Here is a 23,289-nt window from a genome sequence, read left to right as displayed (position 1 = left end):
GATTTGGTTTGGTTTTAAATGCAGTTTAGAGATATTCACAGAGCTGTGGCGCCCCGCTGTGGAATAAAGCAGCATTGCAGTATTTGTGTTACTTTACAGTGGGATAATAAGTGGAGATAAATCCTGTGAATCACAAGATATGCAAAAACTAACACTGTATAAGTGGTTCATGGAATAAATGAGATTATTAAAATGGGGTCACCTTTCAAAAAAGATTGGGAAGCACTGGGTTCAGGGTTAGATGTACAAACAACCATGCTTTGATGACCAATATGGCCGTTTTAGGGCGAATTCTGATATCAGGGGTTTTAAAAACTGATATTTGATGTATCTGCCCATAACTGATGTATGAAATAAGAACATTGATGTGCACATGAGGATATATCTGTACATGAACAATAATTCTGATAATATCCAATATATGACTCAAAACAAAGAAGAAAAACACTACCAAATTAAAATAAGGAACATTAATTAATAATATGATCAACATATGGACTGTATAGCCACTGATAAATAAGAAAAGACACATTTGGGCAAACTGTATTACAATGGAATAGAATGTAAACATATACATTAAAACAAGGCCAAATGTAACTTGGGACAATGAACTAGTGCACTTCTCCCACTGTAGTGCTTTTATTTTGTAATCATTACTACAGATTCTAAAGAGTCAGATTATATGCAGAAAGTATAGTACAGAGTTACAGAAAAAAGAAGTGAATACATCAGTTACATATTAGAACTTGATCAATTCATTGGTATTGGTTGGACTTTAGTTTGTACTGCATTGAAGGATGTTTTGCATATCTTGTGTTCATGGGGCTCCAAGTTTGTTTGTTTTTTGTCATTGCCATCTTTGGCTTTAACACTTTCAGCTCTTTTTTATTTTTTAATAAATAATTCATCAGTACTGACATCATTTAAGGTCGCAATCCGGTTTTTCCAAGAATCAGAAGCTGTATCCCTTTTTGTCCCTGAACTGACGGATGACAATCTATTTGGCGTTTGTGCTGAGTCAGGGTTGATGAATATCATTCGAGGACTTCAGTATTTATCCATAAGTATTTATGTGCATGGGATGTCTCCCCTGAAGGGATTTATAGTGTTGGTCCATATGTGAATGATATGATATCTTAGTTCTCTCTGCTAGTCAACGCGATTGTATATTTTTTTATACTCCTTATATAGCAAGAAATATGTGAGTCTATGGTGTTTAATCAGCAGAATGTTGGAGTGAGGAGCAGACAAGACTGTTGTTGGGGAATGTAGTGAAGCATGAGTAATGTGTCCATTAGGCCAGCTGACGACTGAGGGTCAGTGTGAAACCTTTTCACCCAAATAAAATCATTACCGTCCAGTTGAACTTCCTGTTTCACAGCTTTATTGATCTTTATTGGATGTTAAAAGTGTGGATTCATTTCATTTTCCCCCACGAATTTCCACTGAGAAGCAGAAAGTTTGGGTTTCCACATGATTTAGGGATTCTTTTTGTTTGTTTTTTGCTTGTGCCCTTGTTGTGTTTTGATGATATGTCGACTTAACCAGCAGCTGTAGCACTGAGGGATGCGTCTCTCTGTCATCACATGCATCACATCGGCATAAACGACCAAATACACACATTATCTGAGCAGGGCAAACACATCTGCCATCTACGGAAATTGCAGCAACTTCTTTTTGTCTTGTGTGTTTTTTTTTTTTAATAATATCGTATGGTTTTCATTTATTCACACAATAAAGAACTTGCTGGAATTATTACGCGGAAGTCAAGGACACATCAAAGCGACAGTCGAAACATGTCAGGAGATAAAAGTGAAAAAATTCCTGAAAAGCAGTTGTCTGAATAAATGAAACCTTAACATATTAGATCTGTTGACGTTTCTGATTTTTTTGGGGAGATAAGGTTGTAATTTGTAAAAGCTGCAACTTCCTTGGGACAGAAAAAACTATTTCCAATAACTGTTACAAAGCAAAAAAAAACAAAAAAACAAACTGTATCCTAGCAATGCTTCGGCCCCTTCAGATGATCTCAAAACAATAGATTTACACGATGGCGTTTCACCTTTTTCTCTGTCAATTCCTTGTTTTTCCAGTAAAAAACTTTCTCTGTAGGAAAATAAGCTTTGTTTGCATCTTTGTGGCTAGTTTTACCCTAATACAGTGTTTTGCATGAGATGTTACGAATAAAGAATCACTTAAATTACGAGAAGCTAAAGAATAGTTGGGGACATTGGGCTGTTATAGTATTAAACATACTATTTTACATTGTATTAAAGTTGTGTGTTGATTTTAGATTGGACACTTTTTTTCTTAATTTGACATTGGTTTTTAAAATAAGGTGTCCATCTATATTTTCTTGTAAAGCAAAGTATTTGCTCATTGTTTGATTCTGACAAAAAAAAAAAAAAAAGTATTTTCAGATGACTATTTTCAATATAGATTTGTATGTGATGGAATGATCCTGTAAGGATGATATTTTGACACTGATGGATGTGGTAAATGCTTTGAAGAAAGAAAATCAAAACAAACCGAAGGAAAAATGATTATAGTATTAAATGCAAGTTTAAAAATTACACATATACTGTATATTGTATATTTTAGATATTAAATAAAATACATTATATAATAGAAAGATATAGCCTATTGCAGAGTGAAGAACGATTAATAGAAGAGGATTGAGCCCATGATAGCTTTTTGAATTTTAGTTTGTGGAATTTGACACTTGGTTGGAGGTTATCATTGGGTTGGAACTAAATTATTTTTATTAATAAATCACTGATAAGCTTCCTTTACTCTCCCTGCAAACGTATGTGACAGCATTCAAACGGGAGTTATTATCACTACTGCAGTTTGCGTAGTTCACTGTGAATTGAATCGAAAGCAAATTCTTAATATTCAGATTTATTCCAGTGAAAACTAATTAGGACCAAATTTTTTATTTTTTTCTTAATATTTGTGATTTTTACATTCCGTGCACTTAATAGAAGCTTTTCCTTGTGTAGTAATGGCTTTAGCCCGGCAGATATGTAGCAATATTAGGCTAAGATGTTCACTTCTGGAAGAAAGCATGAACATTAGTACATGATGGTTTCACGATATGCTAAATCCATTTTTAATGGGATTCATACTGGCAAACCAATGGTTACCACTCAAAATCAAGAAATCTAAGATGGCCGCCATCCGTATTGCACATTTGGATATTTTGTCATAACTTTGGTTCTATTTGACATAAAAGCATGATCTCAGTGGTGAATTATGGGTTTTCAAGGTCAATGAATTCAATATTATATCCTAAAAATTCCGTAAATTGGGCTCAGAATAAGATCCAAAGTGGCCGCCCTCTGTATTATAAATTTCAATCTTTCTATTACTTATCTGTTAAACGTAGAAACATGATCATTGTAGCAAAATGTAAATTTTGGGGGGATAAGGATTGTCGTGAAATAGCTTAAAATATTGTAAATTGCATTCAGACCAAGATATAAGATGGACATAACAACGCAGCCACAGCTGTGTACGACAAAGATGCATTTTAAAGGGTGAACGATTTGGATTTAAATCCCCATCAAAGCGTTTTCATTTATTTCTCAGTAAGATTACAGTATATCCATTGTGCTCCTGGTGCATGCATAAGCAGAAATCTGATGATGTGTTTATTTTGCAGCGCTTGCCAACATGTACAATGATTAAACTGGAACTTGATTAATATTTAAATGATTGTAACAAATGTTTCAATTCTTTTCAGAAAGATACGTGGTGAGGGTTCCATAGACATGCCTAATTAACCTTAGACTTGCTCAATACAACCGAGCAAGCTCATTGGAGTGATGGCAACCAAAAAAATGAAGCTTGACATTCCTCATACTGTTCATCTATCAGTGATCCTGTAAATTTGTCGTGTTTCTGAAAGAGAACCGATCCCATTAAAAATGTACACCTTAATGTTCATTCTTTCTTCCAGAGGTGAACGTCTTTTTGACATATCTGCAGGGCTAGTTTGATGCAGAGGTCAGTGGTTGAGGTTTTTTTTATAAACCTGTGCACACCAAGTATTCACCAATGATCTAATTTCCTCTAAAGTTCCTCATTGTTCACAGCCTGATGCTGGTGTTCGTAGCAGCTGCATTCGCCCATCATCCTCCAATGAAACTCTGAGTTTAGCTACTGCACCAGGAATGATAATGTTTCTGCAGCCATCCCCTGAATGTAGGACGCAGTGAAGCTGACATCCCCACACTTAGGTTTTAGATTCTAGGGTTAAGATTATGAATGTTTTGCTAAGGATTAATCTTGAATTTCATTTTGTGTGTATGTGTGCAGCTGTTAGGAATGAATCAGCTTGTGTGTGTGTGTGCGTGTGTGTGTGTATACGCAGGGATTACTAAAGGAAAGAAGAGGCTTCAGGATTCAGTTGAGCACTGTGTTTAGCGAATGCTTTCCTTTCCTGTTCCTTATCTCATGCTGTGTAGCTGTTCTCCTCTGGTCAGGAGTGTTTTCAAATCTAAGGTCCATGCAATGTGTTAAATGGCCTTTGACAAGATTGAGCTGTTCATTTAATTTTTTATTTCTTTAACCATCAAAGAGAAGTCTGTTTTTTTGTTTTATTTTGGAGAGTAGTGGCCACAAAGAAACCCACATGTTGTAATATTATGAGTGATGCTACTGGTAAATGTACTATTTAATAATAACAGCACTATTTATGGTTAAAAAAAAAAAACAGAACTAGAGTGTTTTTGTGCTTACCAATGTTTTGGAGGCAGGAGGCCATATTTTATTTTATTTTCTAAGTTGTTTTAAATTTGACACACCCCCTCAACAGTAAGAGGGATTTCATTGGTTCTAGGGTTGCTAAGTAACACCAGGCCTTCATAGCGTTGGTTTCCTTGGTTACCGTCTCCTTGGTGAGGACGACTGCAGTTGACGCCTCGTTTCTTTTTTTTTTTTTTTCATTTGCTTTCTAAAGGGAAATTCTTGAATATTCTTGAAATTTTGGTTCCTTCGTTTCGATTTAGAGTTTAGAAAGGGAAAGAATACATATGACGTAAAATCAGAATATTAATTCAATCACTTTTTATACTTCTATTTTCAATAAAAAGTGAAATAAAAACCAAACAAAAAGTTGATTTGTAAATAAGTAATGTACAGTTTGTATCTGTAACTTGTTAAGTCTGTCATTGGTGACAGAGTCTGTCTTGCTTATAACGCACGCTACCAGTAAATAAAAAAGGAAAAAGTATATTTAGACTGTATGGTCCCTTGAAAGCAAGTTTTAAATTAATATCTGATGTATATTCCTGTAACATTGCATTTTTATCTGAGGAATGATGTTAATAAAAAAATTGCAAATAAATTGCATTTCCTACAACTTTGTCATTCACGATCATTTTCTCACTTTATTTGGAGGAACGAAGAAAAAAAAAACACTGTTTTACCTCATCTCTCACACATGGAACACGTACAATGACTTACTGTTGCCAGGGGTGAAAGTAATGCATTACAAGTACTCACATTACTACAATTCAGTTGCTTTTACAGGTACTTTTTTTTGAGTATATTTCTAAATCAGTCATTTTACTTGTATGTTTTAAAATAATTATTTTATGGTCTCTTAAAGGCACATTGATCATAATCCATATGTTCTTAGTCATACCATTTCTGATCAACGCCCAGCCACTTTCTTGGATTCAGGTTGGACTTTCTACCTATTATGTTGTTACCCACATGGCACATTTGGCCTGGCACTGTTTTAGAGCAGCTATACTTAGACCTGAGAATTTATTTTTTTAATTGACTTTATTGGTGTTATTTTTTTTTTTTTTGAAGAATTGTACATTTTGACAAACCTTTTATTTTATACAGATGCCTTTGTGCAAAATAAATTAAGTTCCAATTGTGCAAGATTTTCCTTTTTAAGTCGTTTCCTGTATGCAATGCAAAGGGAACCATGGCAAGATTTATTACCAAAAATAAACGAGGGGGTTGAAAGTAACTTGTAACAATTTACCTGAACTACTTTTTACTTGTACTTGAGTACAATGATAATCAAGTAATAGTACTTCTACTTGAGTAGGATATATCGGTACTCTTTACCAGTCTGACTGTGACTTCCATTTAAAAAAAGATTTGCACTCATTTTAAGTGGCGCGCTTGATATTCTTCTGCTGGGTGACTTTCATTTGTACACAAGAGGGTTCAGAAAAAGAAGCCACAAACACAATTCGGGAACACTTTACTTGAAGTTTTATACATAAGGCTGACATTACGCTGTCATTATTATGACGACACTTGTTAATAGCATGAATAATGTTGTTCGTTACCCTAACCCAACCTTAACCCTAACCCTACTAGATCCCTCCACCAAACCCAAAAAATGCCAACATAGCTCCAAAGGTGTTCCGAAGTTCCCCACCCCTTCCATTGTCCTACCCTAACTCCCTCTTCCCTTCCCCCTCACCTAGGTGTAACACAGCCCTCTCTTTTTATATCCTCCCTTTAATAAAGTTTTTCTTTCCCTTCCTTATGGAGGGCTGGTGATGGTCACAATAGTGTAATGAAATAAATTCATTTTTTTATTTTCAATAAAAAAGAACATGCATTGCTGTCGTGAAAATATTGCATATAGTGTTGACCTTCGACAGCATGAAAAGTGAAAAAATATTATTTCGCAAACGATACTTAATAACAGCCTTCATGACGCCTTGTCCATGCTAATGACAGTGTAATGTCAGCCTTTATGTATAAAACTTCACATAAAGTGTGACCCATAATTCCAAGGTATCAAAATCAAAGACAACAAAAAGACATGTCGTCCAATTTCTGATGATTTACTGAAGTTTTTTCCGTGAGAAGAGTGAAAAAATAAGAACTTGAACAAGAAAGAAGTGCACAAGTGATTTTCAAGGTCACACACACGACCTAATCATCATATATTGACATGATTAGTGCACACTGTGAGGGTTTATCTCAGTACCTAGAACATAATGCTAACGGCAAAGTGAAAAGAACAAATCCCAACTTGGCAACGAAATCATACAAACCTGAAGTGATAATGAATGTAACATTGTTATGTTTTAAAGATTCATACAAATCTCCATGTCATGTGGAAGCTGTGAGTGTTTCCTTATCAGAGTAGTTGTGCTGCCATGTTTCTGAGCAGCGGACAAACACAAGCTGGCCCTCTATAGTGTTTTTAGTGAATCACGTGTTCATCCAACAGATGCTACAGAATCCTACGCATAGCCCATTATTAGGGTGGGGGAGGCGATGTCTCTCACCATGTTAAAGACCTTCTGTTTTATGGGTGGCCATGTGTCTCTTCAGATTCCCCTGCTGGGAGAATTCTCTGTCGCAGTGGGAACATTTAAATGGCTTCACTCCGTTGTGGCTCAGCGTGTGTCTCTTCAGACAGTTCAGCGTAAGGAAGCGTTTGGGGCACTCCGTGCACAGATACGGCCGCTCCCCCGTGTGGGAGCGTGTGTGCACGTTGAGGTGACTCTTGCTGGCGAAGCCCTTCCCGCAGTGCACGCACGTGTACGGCGTCTCTCCGGTGTGGACCCGGTTGTGCAGCACCAGCTCGCCCGAGGACAGGAAGGAGCTGCCGCAGGTGGTGCACAGGTAGTTCCTCTCCCCTTTGTGCATCTGGATGTGTCGTATGATGCCGGCCTTGCTGAAATGCTTCCCGCAGATGTTGCACGGGTGCCTGGGGCCGCCGTGCAGTCTTTGGTGCTGCTTCAGTGAGTAGTTACACAGGAAGCCCTTGTTGCAGATAGTGCAGATGAACCTGCGTCCTTTCTTGTGGAGCCTCTGGTGCTGGTAGTATCCCGACTGGCTGGTGAATCCTTTCTCACAAACAATGCAGTGGTAGCGAAAGCTGTGGATCTTTAGGTGGGTTTTCATCTGGTTGGGGTGTTCGAAAATCTTCTCGCACGTCGGGCATTTGGTTTCTTCCTCCGTGAAGTTTTTGCTCACCACCCGCGTGGTCAAAAACCTCCGGTCGTTCCCAGTCGGCTCTTTCCGTCGGCGCCGCTTCTTGGTCTTTCCGTCTTTGCGCTTCCTTTGCTTTTCTGAGTCACCGTCTTCCTTCTTTTTCTCCGCGCACGGGTCTTGGATCTTGCCCTCGCTCCTGATTCTGTTTTGTTTCAGAGCTTTTTTCTTATGGCCGGCAGTTGCGGTGCGGTGCACGCTGAGGATGTGCTCCTGGACTTTCCTCTTTGTGCGATGTGTGAATGAACATTGAGGGCAGAAGAAGAGCTGGGACAGTGGACCTGTGAATATAATCACAGTTTAGAATCCTGGAGGAATCTCTCACTTTTCTGTGCGTGCTACTTAAACAGGATGTATGTTAATGTGGAAACAAGTGAATAGACAACCTTGTAACAATAAAAAATCTAACAAATCAGATAAACTTTCAAACTTCATAAAAATACATTCATATCAACAGTAAGAATTCCCACTTGCATTGTTGTGGCAATGCAAAAAAGAATTGCCAACTCCTAGCTGTGGAAGCAAAATATGGGGTAAATGCTAAGCATTCCCACTAGAAGTATAATTATAAGAAAGGGGAAGATTGTAGCGACATTGAAGCTACAAATTGTGGCTGTAGCTGCAGGATTAAAGATTTAAGAGCAGTTTTTCCTCAAACTTCATGAGCAGAAGCTGACACATTCTAGCAGACCTAATCAAGCACTCTAAGGCTTACAAAAGCAGCCAAATTGGCATAATACATTAAAGTTAAGAGTTAGCATTTTACAAATTAGATACTATTTTCAATAAGAAGCAGAATATCTAGATCTTTGAATGGTATAAATCGGTTAAGATTAACATGCAGCATGACAAACATGGTCACTTAATTAATTAATATACATATATGTACTCCTGTTACCGAGGTTTCCGTGTATTTCCGCATATTCTGATCAGTTTTATCGGATGACTTTCCATCTCTACATGAAGTCTCCTCCTCACTGTCCCACATCTGCATATCAGTCCATTTACAGCTTATTATGGTCACTTTTTACTGGATACAGACTGAGATAGCACTCTGTCCACCCCGTGTACCATCGCCTCAGCAGCGATTACGTTGACACGATCGCTTCTGAACAAACGGATCTTGGTTATTTGGCAACTTTATGCTGTTTATTTCTATCATAATTCGGCTGATTTTTACTTTATCCGGTCTTCAGCGCGGTCTCTGTCCGTGTGTGTGTGTGTGTGTGTGTAGGATACGTCAGCTGTTAGCCTCTGTTTAATAACACACAACCATAAATCTCGTCTATTCTTCTGAAAAGGGTGCCCACCAGCCGGTATGCTGTAAAATTTAAGTCCTGGATTATTGGTACTCCTATTTGTGCAATCAACAACTTCACACGATGGCATTGTTTTGTTTTTATACGAAAACAAAAGTGTTTCAATCGTGTGTCGATGCTAGTACAATGCAGTTCTCTGGTTGTTTTGTACCAAGCCTGCGCACGCATGCACCTCTTTTAGTATGCCTACGTCACACTTAAATGGGTCTATTGCCACTGTTATAGCTCTATTATAAAGGAGTGTGTCACCTTGCAGCTTTGGCGCCCCTTGGTGGCTATGCTTCCCTATACGTCCACAATAAAACCAGGAATGGCTCTGTGCTCCTGCAACTAACCTGATTTTTTCTTGGCCACCCAATCACCTTCGTTGGCCTCTAAGCTTCGACTCGACTCTTCCTCTGAGCCGCCCAATATCAGACAGATTCCCGCGTTGTCGTAATCATCGTCACCCTCGCTGTAGACCTCAGCGAATCTTCCCACGGCCGTTTGAGATGGAAGCGCCAACGTGGACAGAATTATGTCTTCACTGCTGCCTTGGTCCACTAAAGCAGAGAAAACATGAAATCACTTTGTCACACCTTAAATGAAATGTTTTTTATAGAGAAATAAAAAATATTAAATAGGGATTTTCATTGAAATCCAAATGTTCAGATGTAAGTGCAACATTATTATATTCCGTCCATGTTCTCACCTGAGTTGAGAATCCCTGGCTGGTTATGATGGAGCAGCAAAGTCTTCAGAGCAAAGGGTTCAGACAAATGCTGTTTAAAGTCCTCAGAAACAGACGTTTCATCGATCCAGGCTGCTGTCTGAAACAAAACATGTAGATCTGGAGTGAAGGTGAAAGGAAACACACATGATATAATTTCCATTATATTCCATTTTTTTGCGGAATCGACCAATGACAATGGAATCTACTGTTGAGAGGAAATGTTTCCAGGGACCTACAGTATTCTGGCCACTAGTGAATAAAAAGAAATAACTGATGCATCTTTGTGTCCGTTTATTTTTGTCTAATTAATACGGTCTGGAATGATGTAATCAGGATCATTTAAATTTGGTTAATTTAAATTAAGCTGATCAAAACTTGGGGTGACATTATTGCTGCTCTCATACATCTTTATATGACAAATAAATAATCAAAAAGGAGCAGTCAGAAAAATCCACGTCAGTTCAACTTATATCTACCTTTTAATTGTTGTAGCTTACTCAATATTTTAAATTACATTTTTATTTTTGTTTAATTAGTTTTCTTTTTTTATTATTTATTTTATTTCCTCACAGGAGTTAAAAACTAATGCTTACTGAAAAAAAAAAAAAATCTTAAATATTTCTAACAAAACTGAATTTAAAAATAATAATGTGGGAAACATGGAATTTTGAAAAAAAATTAAAATGGATTTTACAGAGCTCCATGTCTGTATATTCTCATCAGTACCTGTTGCATGCTGGGAATGGGAAGCAGCTGCTCCAGTCTGGACAGAAACACAGACACCAGCTGCTCGATCCTCTTGCTGTAAGCAGATCCATAGTTGGTAGGAAACACTTCCTAAAGGAAGGAAGAGGTGATTTAAACACGATTCCAAAGCCAAAATAGTAAATCAACTGAAATAGTATCAAACACAAAAGATCCAAAGTGTTCAGAGAAAGTGTACTCAACAATCTCACTTAAACACAATTTATTGTGTCGAGATTGACTCACACTGTAAATCTGTGTTCATGTCAGAAAGAGACTCACCTGGAAGAAGAACTCTTTTTCAAAGGGAACATTCAGAATGTTCTGAATCAGGCTGGCAAAGTTGCTGTAAGACGTCTTCAGTATATCTGCATCAGCCTGTGGATGGACACAATATAGAAAAAGCCAACACTGTTATATATGAATTTGAATGTATTAATAAATACTCACCATCTGTTCACTGGAGCTGAGCTCAGCGCTGAAGGTGTGGATTTTATTGAGGTGGTTCTGGATGATGGAGAGGTTGGCGATGCCGTCACCACGACATAACTCCAGTACCAGCTGTAACAAATGTGAGACGCAGTAAGAACTGACACTGACACAATAAGATTTGAGGATCAATTTCATCCTGTGAAAACAAACAGCATAAACTGAGAGCGGCGACGCAAAGACATCAGGAAGTAAACATGTAGAATGTTCTTGATTATACTGTATATTTTGTTTTTGTATGTTTGCCTTCCTGTAAACATTCAGATTGACAAACAAATCCAAACATTAGACAGACATAATCCAAGTAAACCACTGACGATGATTTTTATTCATCAAGAAAATAAAATATATTAAAGGAAGTTGTGCTCATAATGATGTACGGCTGCAATGATTCCAGAAGGTCCTGGAAAAACCTCCATTAGAACAAAAAAAAGTCTGCCTTTAAGCCTCATTTATTTACATTAATAATAATTTACAATATATTTTCATTATTTATGTTTTTTTTTTTTTTTTTTTTACAATGCCTGTAAGGGTGTGCGATCTGACGATATTAGATTGTTAAGGATTACAACATGACGACGATCTCCTAAATCACGGAGATCATAGAACCGTCTGTAGTTCACATTTTAACCCTTGCGGTGCCGTGTCTGCGTCATATGTCTGTGGTCAATACACAGAACATCCAATGGTTTTTTTCTCTGCCAAATCACACCATTTGCTGGTAGTCAGCATTACAGATTATTAAGAGCTTAAACAGGAAAAAGTCAAAAGTGATACAAAATGTTGATATTGTGCTGCTAGTGATTAGTAAAAGGGTCTTTGTGGCATTTTTCTCCACTGACTTTGACCCATTATTGTTTTTCTTGTAAAACTATTGAAAAAAAAATAAAAATAAATAAATGGAGTTTATATCACCTGTTGCCATTTTGAGGAAAAATATAGAGATATGAATATTGGTCCATATCACCCAGGTCTAATGTAACCAAAGCAGTAACGTTTTATCTTGTAAAGGATATTATTGTCTAAACTGTGTGAAATGAGGCGTTCAAACACTGCTTAAAGTAGGATTTTATTAATATGAGTGTTACCTCAATAACAATTAGAAATCACTAGACTGATCTGTTATGTAGCAAGAGTTGCTAATGCTAATGCAACACTAATGCATTTGTAATCTTAGGCTGACAGTGCACCACATTTAGGGAAATCTTTTCACAACAAATATGCAAGTTTTTATTTTTCTACTTTGATTATATGCATGTAATAAATAAATTAATTCATAAATTCATGAATACACTTTTTTTTTTCTTAAAAAGCAAACAAATAGGTTGGTAATATTAAGTGATCGGCCTTATTTTCTGTTGTATTATTAAAATTGAGCTTTATTCAAACAAAGATATGTTTATTATGAAAGTATTGTCTTGTTCTTTTCCTCTTCTCTTTCTTGTTTATGCTGCTCACTTGTGCATTAAACTTGTCCCTCAGAAACAAATAAAGTTTTTTTGAATCTGAATTTCTCATTGAATTGTGAGGCTGTGGTTTTATGAAGCTGAGTGTGTCCCACTCCCTACCCGCGCTCTCAGACCCAGGACCAGCTGAGCCTTCTGACTGGGACTCAGCAGGTCGGGCAGCATCTCTGTGGCCAGGCCTATGAAGTCCAGAACCATGTCGTACTGCATCACACTGCGCTGCTGGACCACCTTCCAAACCAGGGCGGACATGAGCCTGACCGGAGGAACCAGCAGCTGCACCGAGGACGGAGGAAGAGCCGAGCCTGGACACACACACACACACATACAGCACTAAGGTCAGATTTAAGCGATAAAACCATGCAAATGTTACTTAACACGGAGTTAAAACATACGTTTAGACAAACGCAAACACAAACCTTTGCTCTTCCACGCCATTTTTTATCCAATAACTTCCATACAGTGAGTAAAATCCTCAGCTCGCGGACCTGACAATAACTTCCCAGTCAACCGGATGTTGTGGAAACACTGTTTTGAGGCTGCGCTTTCAAAATAAAATAAGCTCTCGCTACAACAATACCAGTGTTTCAACAATGACAGGATTTTACAGAAACTCTAGTCTAAACTAAAACATTAATTACAATGGTTTCATTTTAGACAATTAAAGTTGAAATACTCGTGTAGTTAGCCGTAATCTGTAGTATTTACTCAGGCCCTTCATGGCCCAGTGGAGGCTATAAAGTAGACATGGGCAACTGTAGGCCCAGGAGCCACTTGCAGCCCCTCAGTCTAATTTAGTGCAGCCCCCAAAGTAAATACAAAAAATACTCCAAAACTGCACAAAATGTTGGAAAATACAAAATGCTATAGCATGAATGCACAAAAGGACAGGAAAAAATACACAAAATGACAACAAAAAACACAAAAATATTCCCAAAACGCCAAATCGTAGACCATACCTTCAACCATTTCTGACAAGAACGCCGGTTCTTTGTAGTTTCTTTCTTTGAGCAGCAGTCGATCCTGGTTGCCCGTATTTACATGCACGGAGCTCTTCCTCTCTTACATGAATCACTTTCAAATTGTTTGAATGCCTTGTTGCCACATAATGTTGCCTTTTTTTGTTGGACCAATAAAAAAATTTGCCATTCAGGATAATCATAGCCTTAATCACACATTAATGCTTTTATTGTAGTTTCTCTGAAATTTCAACTGAGAAACATAGAGTTCAGCGTTGCCTTGTGACAGAAAAGCACGAAAACATAGATGAAGAGAAATAAGCTTTTTGTTGTTGTTGTTGTTGTTGTTGTTGTTGTTGTTGTTCATATATTAACTAATATTAACTGGCCCATGCAGTTTTCTAGGGGGCCACCCACAATCAAAATCCTGGCGCCACTACTGGCCCGCGGGCCTTAGGTTTGACGTGTGCGCAGAGCGTTCTACTTTTTGTCATTTAATATTTTAACTCAAAAAAATATTTGTCCCAAAAATAATCACAAATAGATCCACAATTTTCGCATGTATTTTTTTAGATGTTCACGTGTTTTTCCGATTGTCAAAATATGTCCACAATTTACACTCATTTATGTGTGTGTGTTTATCATGAATTATTGTGTGTAAATCTTCAATTGTGCTTGTGGATTGAGCAAAGTACATTTGTGGAGCGGCCCGCGTGTGAATTAATTTTGGCAGCGGCTATCCGTACGGTTGCCGTATCAATGTACCGACATTCTATCTGTAAACAGCGCCCCTCATTGGCCAGTTTAGGTCATGTGACTAAGACCAAACCTTACCCTAAACTTAACCCCAACCCTCTAAAAATTGTTGCGATATTAGGTTACTTCGGTAACCGTACCAATAGCACCAGGGGTTGTCCGTACGGCAACCGTACAAATAGACACTTTCATTTATTTTTGAGACAAACGTAATGCAGCTTCGCGCAACCGAACTAGGGGGCAGTAATGAGGCATTTACGACACAAAAACACATGCTACAAGAATGTCTAATAACGTTATTGGTATTCACTGCAGTGTCACCAGAATCACTGCAGCCTTCCCTTTTCTCCTGCTGATCATAGTATAACACTTGAATTGACAAAAAAAAAATACATTTTTATTAATGTGTATGGATTTTTATTAGTAATAAAATTGAATAAATTAAATAATGCACTGTATACTGATGACATAACTCTATCCAATCATCAAAGGAGTTCTGTTGATCACACTACAACACTTGATTTGTCAAAAAATACTTTTTCATAATTTTAATGGGTTTTTATTAAAAAATGTAAAAAAAAAATATTTTATATCTATATAATGTTAAGAAGGTGTCCTATTTTTATTTCCTCCTACTGTATTCGTCATACTTGAGTTATGGTGTCTGACTCTCTGTGAGGTGAGGATTGTAAGTTTAATTATTATACACAATCATTTGTTTGGCCAAACACCTCTGTGTTATATAAAATATAGCTTCATTTTTTATTTTTTTTTCAGACAAATCTCTCCCCATAGGTTAAATGTAGGCTGTAAAGTCTGTGGGCAGCTGTAGAACAAAGTTTGTTCCAGGTGTGTAAACTGAGAAGCGTCCGCTGCAGGCTGCGGCGACGCCCACATTTTCATGTGCGCGCGGGTGTGTGTGTAGAGAAACTCACAGGCTCGGGCTTGAATGTTCTCTCCTGATCTCTAGTCCTTTGACAAACAGGCATCACTGCTTACTGATTCATCCCAGCAGGAGAATGCCCACAGGTGTGGATCACACCTACCGGTAAAGCTGCTGTGACCATGGGACGGAGGCGCGGGGGCGCACATGGATCCGACGGGGAGTTCACCTTTGTCAGCCCGGTTGTGAAGTACCTGCTGTTCATTTTTAACTTCATCTTCTGGGTGAGTGACGACTAACCAGCCACTGACTGACAGCTGAAAGCATGACAACTTTCATTAGCGTTACGGGAAAACGTGTAAATTGTGCCAAAACAAACTATCTCTAGACATTTTTTCTGTTCTATCACTTTGTTTCTGTAACTCCTGTTTGTCTGTACTTCAGAGAGCAGCTTTGTTTGACTAACCATAGTTACACTTTAACTCTAAAGCAGAACTGTTTTCTAACAGAGTTCCTATAACTATCTATGCTCTGTGTTTTGAAGGTGAATACTCATTTGCATTTTACAACAGCTAGAATTAATATGTCAAGGTTTCATTTGAGAACTATTTTTCTCAGGAAATTTACTTTGATCTTCTGACACGTTTTGACTGAACGCTGAACGCTTTGATGTGTCCTTGACTTCCGCGAAATAATCCCAGGAAGTTATTTTTTAATAATATGTTAAGGTTTTATTTATTCAAACAACTTTTTATCATAACATTTTCTTTGATCTCCTGACATGTTTTCACTGTTAACTGCCAGTCTTCTTCAAAAGCACCTGCTGATCACTTTGATTTTTCCTTGACAGATGTGTAATAATTCCAGAAGGTTATTTTTGTTTTCTTTTCAAATAATATGTTAAAGTTTCATTTATTCAGTCAACTTTTTTTTTATGCAAAATGTACTTTGATCTCCTGACATGTTTCGACTGTCAACTGCCGGTCTTCTTCAGAGGAGTCTGCTGATTGCTTTGATGTGTTTTTGATTTATGTGTAATAATTACAGAAAGATTATTTTTGAATAATATGTTAAGATTTCATTTATTCAGACAACTTTTTCCCCACAAAATGTACTTTGATCTCCTGACATGTTTCGACTGTCAACTGCCAGTCTTATTCAGAGGCAGAATTTATAACAAAAAGGTCCATTCTTGTAATAAAAGTTATTCACTGAAGTGAACATGTTTTTTGTTTCCTGAGCATTCATGTGTTACAAAAGAAGCCGTTTTGGAGTAATAGCAACGCTCAGCAGTGAATGAACCAAAGTTCATATTTACATCAGGTGACTGCCCCCCTAAGAAGCTTTATTTCAGTATTTCCCAAGCTGTTTAAACGCCATGTGTGTTTCATGGAATAAAAGAAGTATAAAAACTGTAAAGCTGGATGTGCAAAAGGACAGTAAATCTATTTAAATATGAAGATTCTATGTATTTTTGTCAAGTTTTTTTTTGTGTACAATACTTGCAGCTGCGTCTTCTGACATACCTGACACATTAGCCATAATGCAGCCATGTCCAAACATGACTTGACTGTGTAAAAAAAAAAAAAAAAGACTGCATTTTGGAATGTGTTTAGGTCTTTAATGTTGCCTGGGGATATAATATGCTCTGTGCAGGTAGGACACACCAAAGACGAAGTTGCTTTTTTTTACTAGGATTCTTATACTTTCTGGAACAGTTTAGGTTTCTGTTTCACACATAAAATAAATGATTTAGTGAGTGATTGAAGCTGTATGTTGCAATCTGCTTCAGTCATTGGGAAACTAACCTGTGTTTGCCCTTCCAGCCAATGAAAGTGCACAAAGTGTGTGGTAATTGGAGCCATTTCACTGAAGGGAGGGAAAAGGCCAACCTATTATCTATTGAGGCTAGAGAACCAGTGCTAGATGAATGGGTCTTATTTATGGCTACAGGGCACAGGTTTCTGTCAGGTTTATTTACTCACTTTAAATGGGAATGGGAATAATAATAGTAATGTTTGAAACCAGACAAGCTCCATTTTTTTGTCCGTACTGTCTTATCTCTGAGAGGTGAACACGTCCATGGTGAATGGGCCGCTCCTTAGACCAGAAAGCACACAGAGCAGGAACAGGTTCTTTCCCTTTTCTGTTCATGAGTCTCGTGTTTTGTGTCCAGTATTAGTTGCAGAAGAAAGCAGCTGTGATCTCATGTCCATCGCTTTGTGTTCACCTCAGATCATCTCTTTGGTGATGGTGTCCATCGGTGTGTACGCTCGTATGATGAAGCATGCCGGTGAGTTTATACAGCCCAGCGTCTGTGTCTGTGCTGAGTGCTGTGTTGACGTCTGGCATCAAGGAAGTCCAGCTTTGGTTCACAAACTGTGTTATAGAAGAAGGTTGTCTTAGAGAACTTCAGTTGTTTTAAATCAGGAGATCTCAACACTAAAGTGTTCTTCTTTTATCTACTACTTCTTTTACTACTGCTACTTCTCCTATCTACTACTACTACTTCTATCTACTACTATTTCATCTTCTATCTACTGCTTCTTCTTCTATCTAATACTACTTCTATCTACTACTACTTCTTAACTTCTATCTAATACTACTTCTATCTACTACTACTTCTTAAGTTCTATCTACTACTTCTTCTTCTATCTACTACTACTTCTCAAGTTCTATCTACTACTACTTCTATCTACTACTACTTCTTAAGTTCTATCTACTACTACTTCTATCTACTACTACTTCTTAAGTTCTATCTACTACTACTTCTTAAGTTCTATCTACTACTACTTCTATCTACTACTACTTCTTAAGTTCTATCTACTACTGCTTCTTAAGTTCTATCTACTACTACTATTTCTACCTGCTTCTTCTATCTACTCTAATTAAAAAAAAAAACAACTTAATTTCAGTCCATTAAAAACCCCACATGTGTCAATCAAAGAAAAAAAGTGTTTAAATTCAAATTAAATTTGAGCCACAAAAAGTGACATTTGACGTTTTCCGTTGATTAAAAAGTTATTTTGACTGAAAATATTTTTTTGGCTTGAAGCAATATTTTTTTGTATTGAATACCAAAGGCACAAATATGGCTCAAATACAAAAAAAGACTACTTCAAATACATTATTTTCATTCAAAGAACTTACTTCAGTAAAAAAAAAAAAAATTGAAGAGAAAAAAAAAACCCGCTCTTTTTTTATTAAAGAAAAAAGTATTGAAATGCAATTTTTGGGGCGTCAAATATTTGTTTATATTGAGACACTTTTTGTTCTTTGATCGGAAAGGGTTTTTTAGCAAGTACATTTTTTTTTGTTGACTTTTTCTTTTGGTTAAAGCAAATTCAAGTTGTTTTATAACCATGGAGACAGGCCATAAAAATGGAATCAATGGCTACGAGTGGCCCGCAGGCCAGCAGTTGAAAACCTCTGCTTTGAATTGTCCTTTGTGTGTGCATTCTGTTTATGTGCATTGGTCCTCATGCAAACATGGACTGTAAAGGGTTTCTTGCACCCAGAAGAAGCTGCAGGCTTCGATACCTATATTACTAACTCTAGATGTATGACAGATAGTTTGACTCTGTTTTGAACCCTCTCCTTCCTCTGCACCACAGAAGCAGCTCTGGCCTGTCTGTCAGTGGACCCTGCTGTGATGCTGTTGGTCATTGGGGTCCTCATGTTCATCCTCACCTTCTGTGGCTGCGTGGGTTCCCTTCGTGAGAACATCTGCCTGCTGCAGACGGTATATGATGTCTATGTTTTGTTTTTTTTCTCGCACAGAGCAGGGACTCTTTCAAACATTCTTCAGACAAGTAGACTCATCAAAACACAATGTTTAACTTACAAGAATATCTGTTTGTAAAGAACCACAAAACAAACACTTGACAAGAAAACGCCTCAAGAGAAACTAAAAGTTGGATGGATTTGTTGATGAACAGTCAAATAATTGACACAAAAATAATACAATCATTTTTAAAAAAAAGGTAAATTATGAAAGTTTTCTAAGAGAAAAATGCTTTTTCATCTTTTTTGTAATTGTTATTGACCTGATTTTGTGCAATTTGATATGGAATTACTTTGGCTATACAAGTTTACAAACAACATTGACATTTTTAATGGTACTTGGCATCAATTTAAGACAAATCATGCATATTAAAGTCTGAATAAACACTTACTGCAGATGTATCCTGTGTTAGGCATTAGTCTAAAATGTATCACTTGCTTTAAAGTTAAAATAAGCTTTTTTTGTTCAGTTTAACATCATGTGGCATGGACATATTTGTTATTTCTGCATTTTCACTGAAATGCTAAGTCACAAAAAACAGCCTTCTAATAATTTGCAGGGTAAGACTAAACTAATTTTGTTTCTATGTCTAAAGATTAATCTTTGTACATTTGTATAACCATGGTAACCATTACTGTTTTTCTCCCCCTGTAGTTCTGTATTTGTCTCACAGTCCTCTTCATGTTGCAACTGGTTGCTGGAATATTAGGCTTCATATTCTCGGATAAGGTACAAAAAGCTTCAGATATATTTTCTTTGACCTGACAACATAAAGTCCAAGATAACTGACATAATAAATGTTAATTGTGGGTTTTTTGTGATTTATGGTATATTTTTTTCTTACTTTTAAATTAGACCTATGTTTTAGATCAAATAAATGACGATTTCACATGCAGCGACTAAACAAAACTGTTTTATACAGTAAGTCATTAAATGTAAATTCTGTTCGGGGATTATTTATTTTGTGAAATTTGCCAAAGAGGTTCACAACAGTGTCCTCTGCTGTACTTCATCTTTGCCCACTACCAAATTTCACATCAATTTCAATAAATTGAAAATTTATATTTGATTAAAAGTGAAGCACTTGCAATATATGTATTTTTTTGTTGTGATCATATTATTTCAAATCTGTTTCTTTTTACTTTTCTTTTTAAAATTCTCAAAATTAAGGCTCGCACTAAAGTGTCAGAGATCATCAACAACGCCATTGTTCACTACAGAGACGACCTTGATCTGCAAAACCTGATTGATTTTGGTCAGAGAGAGGTGAGAATTAGGTTATATGAATTCCAATTGATTGAAATCAAAGAAGCAGTGACCCTTTTGGTCATTTTTAAAAGATTGTTTTCTCCCCAGTACGGCTGCTGTGGTGGTGTGACATACACTGACTGGTCCCAGAACATTTACTTTAACTGTGAGCAGAATAATCCCAGCAGAGAACGCTGCTCGGTCCCGTTCTCCTGCTGCATCATATCCAAAAACAAGGTATAGTACCGTTACCGTAGTTCTCTGCCAGGACCTTTCTGTATGTATTCTAGTTTGTGTTTTTACATGGTTTCTGTCTGTAGGAAGTCATCAACACCATGTGTGGTCAGGGAATGCAAGAAATGGATTATCTTAAAGCTGGAGATTACATTTACACCAACGGGTGCATCGACAAGCTGGTGAACTGGATCCACAGCAACCTGTTCTTATTGGGTGGGATTGCACTTGGACTGGCCATACCACAGGTAAAATAACCAGTATGACAAAGTGCATCATAAATACACATAAATAAAGCCGTGTGAATCCATTACTGCCTCTGATTGAAAGAATGCTCAAAATTACTGAACTGCTGCATGTTCACAATCTCTTAATAAAAATATATATCCCATTAGGTTGAGACATAAATATTAGAGGTCGGACGATATATAATGCAATAAGATACCATGATAATAAAATGTCACAAGGACTATCATCATGTAAACAGCAGAGATGCTTTGCGACAAGCTGCAGCTGCAAGGACTACGATTATTTTGGTGATGCAGATCTTCTTCCTGGATGGTATACCTTAAGCATCCACATTGTTGGAAACCCCTCTGCATCATCAGGTTCACAGGTGTTTTCGCCCCTTACCCTACGCCTCACCTGAGTGGGACAGCAAGCACTGACTAGTCTTCACCTGCAGAGGGGTTCCAACTGTGGGCTCTCTTCAGCCACAGCCATCTTGAACTGGTTTCAGCCACTGTGGCTATTTCCCTGGCGGCTATCCTCAGCTGTTTGGGCTGCAGCCCAATTGTCGGAAGTAACGCATCGATCTTGCTGGGAATCCCCGGTAGCCAACTTCAGTGGGGAAGATAGTTGCGTGCCACCCTTTTAAACCAGCTTCGTCGATGAAGTCTTGATTTTTTGACTTTTTCTGTTGGTGAAATGTGGCTAGCGTTTCTACCCAGGTCATCATAAGCTCTGCTACTATGATTGTTTTTGTGCTCCTGGATAGCAGGACCATGTTTAGTCAAAAGGAGCATGGCCCGGCCCAGTCTATGTGTAGACTAAGTGGCTACTTAGGGACCCCTGACCACTAGAGGGCCCTCAACCTGGAAACCCTATTTGCATGTTACTGTGCGCTGTGCATTGCGCACATCAAAAATTAGTTATTACAAGCTGGCAACCTAGAGAGTGACGTTGGACCTGAGCTTGCCACGAGTGGTCAGCTCATTGTAAGCAGGTAGGGTGGAAAAAAATGCCTGATACAAAAAAATAGCGCTCGTCATGTCGAAGACAATTTATCCGTCCAGAAACGTAGGTGGCAGGCGGAATCGCCTACTACTCTTAAACGTGTTCATAAATGATTCCTTACCCCTTTAGCACTGAAAGAATATCTGTATTATTACGTGAATATCTGTAAAAGTCACATTTTTCTCTTAGCTCTGTCTGCTAGCATAGCATCTCTTCTTCACTGCTAGAATGGCTGCATGCCAACCGACCACTGGGTTGCCAGTTATCTCTGCTGGTAGAAACAAATATCTGATGTAAATACAGTACACATTATGAAATAACTAATAGCTTTCACGTTTTTCGTGCTGTAGGCTTAATCACTAAAGCTTCTGAGTTCCCTGGATTTACCCCATGGCCATATTTGCCCTTTTTATTTGTGTTCATTTATTTTACTTTTAAATGTGACTAGCAATGGCTTGTTTTAAGATTCACTAGGATTTAACTTAAGTGAAAAAAAAAAATTATATTATTTATTTTAGAGCCCATTATCGACTTGTATTGTGAACTTAATGTATGGTCCCACTCCTAATAAATATGCATTTTACCTACTCCATAACTTTTGCCAATGATAAAAAAAGAAATTATTTGAGCTTTTATTTGAATAAAAACACAAGTTGTTTGCTTTTATTTTGTGCTCTCTCTTGAAGACTTGTGCTCTCTCTTTTGCAGCTGGTTGGCATTCTCCTGTCCCAGATTCTCATAAACCAGATTAAAGACCAAATCGAACTGCAAAACTACAACCTGAAGCACCAATCGGACCCCTGGAGCTGATTGATGCTCAAAGGAACCACTCATAGAGACGCTTTAGGACTGGAACTTGATCCCAACAGAGCTGGCGTTAATCAGTGAAATCACAGAGAAGCCCGAGAAAAACGTGTTTAAAGATCACAAGGTCAAAGAGAGATGGCAGAGAAGAAAAAAAAAATACAGCGCGTGAACTATATACAGAGAGACTGAACTCTGCTGTCACCTGCTGGACACATGGCAGGTTTGCATTGAATGCAGCAAGATAAGGTTTTGTGTTTACATTTGTTAAAAAATACTACCTTTAAAACAGGGGTTCTCAACTGGTCTCACCCTGGGACCCACATTTTGCCACGGTCATTAAATCCCGACCTGCTTTAAAACATAAATCTATATATTTTCCTGTGCAACATGCATTTCACAGCATGCCTGTCAAAAGAAAAGTTTCTGTCAAAAGAAAAGACAAGTCCAACATGAGAGGTATTTATTTATTGAAAGTGTCTATTTGTAAGGTTGCCGTACGGACAACACCCGGTTCTATTGGTACGGTCACCGAAGTACAAGTACGTAGCGTCTTAGGTTTAAGATTAGGATTAGGGTTAGGTTATAACCCAATATCGCAACAATTATTAGAGTTAGGGTTAGATTTAGTCTTTGTTACATCACCTAAACTGGCCAAATAGGTGGCTGCAT

At 37.5% G+C, this 23,289-nt stretch overlaps 2 protein-coding genes and 1 long non-coding RNA gene across 3 annotated transcripts; 1 reads left to right on the top strand and 2 right to left on the bottom strand.

The window, feature by feature from the left end:
* Positions 1 to 4,703: 4,703 nt before the first annotated feature.
* Positions 4,704 to 22,952, bottom strand: LOC114464879 (uncharacterized). Its single transcript, XR_003674266.1, has 3 exons — positions 22,942 to 22,952; positions 19,635 to 19,637; positions 4,704 to 4,783 (listed from the first exon to the last, which is right to left on the bottom strand). It is a non-coding gene; the product is annotated as an uncharacterized LOC114464879 (long non-coding RNA).
* Positions 6,676 to 13,233, bottom strand: LOC114464877 (zinc finger protein 583-like). The gene is made up of 8 exons (XM_028449517.1): positions 13,133 to 13,233; positions 12,816 to 13,018; positions 11,209 to 11,319; positions 11,041 to 11,136; positions 10,741 to 10,851; positions 9,994 to 10,111; positions 9,638 to 9,844; positions 6,676 to 8,264 (listed from the first exon to the last, which is right to left on the bottom strand). Exons 1-8 carry the CDS (start codon positions 13,149 to 13,151, stop codon positions 7,279 to 7,281), a joined length of 1,851 nt encoding a protein of 616 aa, XP_028305318.1. The 5' UTR covers positions 13,152 to 13,233; the 3' UTR covers positions 6,676 to 7,278.
* On the top strand, positions 15,353 to 22,992 carry tspan33a (tetraspanin 33a). The gene is made up of 8 exons (XM_028449518.1): positions 15,353 to 15,595; positions 17,547 to 17,604; positions 18,926 to 19,053; positions 19,750 to 19,824; positions 20,266 to 20,361; positions 20,452 to 20,580; positions 20,664 to 20,825; positions 22,522 to 22,992. The coding sequence occupies exons 1-8, from the start codon at positions 15,494 to 15,496 to the stop codon at positions 22,621 to 22,623; spliced, it is 852 nt and encodes a 283-aa protein (XP_028305319.1). The 5' UTR covers positions 15,353 to 15,493; the 3' UTR covers positions 22,624 to 22,992.
* The last annotated feature ends 297 nt before the right edge of the window (positions 22,993 to 23,289 follow it).

The sequence above is a fragment of the Gouania willdenowi genome, chromosome 6 (assembly GCF_900634775.1).
Source record: "Gouania willdenowi chromosome 6, fGouWil2.1, whole genome shotgun sequence".
Lineage (NCBI taxonomy): Eukaryota > Metazoa > Chordata > Actinopteri > Blenniiformes > Gobiesocidae > Gouania > Gouania willdenowi.
Note: the sequence above shows the minus strand (reverse complement) of the source record. Positions and strands in the feature narration are given on the sequence as shown.

Excerpts from the sequence above, each read along its gene's own strand:
- LOC114464877 (XM_028449517.1), bottom strand. Across the intron at positions 11,320-12,815 it reads TCCTGGGTCTGAGAGCGCGG|CTGGTACTGGAGTTATGTCG; the intron begins GTAGGGAGTGGG and ends CATTTGTTACAG. Across the intron at positions 10,852-11,040 it reads AAAAAGAGTTCTTCTTCCAG|GAAGTGTTTCCTACCAACTA; the intron begins GTGAGTCTCTTT and ends TCCTTCCTTTAG.
- tspan33a (XM_028449518.1), top strand. The coding sequence starts at position 15,494 with ATGGGACGGAGGCGCGGGGGCGCACATGGATCCGACGGGGAGTTCACC. Across the intron at positions 15,596-17,546 it reads TTTTTAACTTCATCTTCTGG|ATCATCTCTTTGGTGATGGT; the intron begins GTGAGTGACGAC and ends TGTTCACCTCAG. Across the intron at positions 19,054-19,749 it reads ACATCTGCCTGCTGCAGACG|TTCTGTATTTGTCTCACAGT; the intron begins GTATATGATGTC and ends CTCCCCCTGTAG.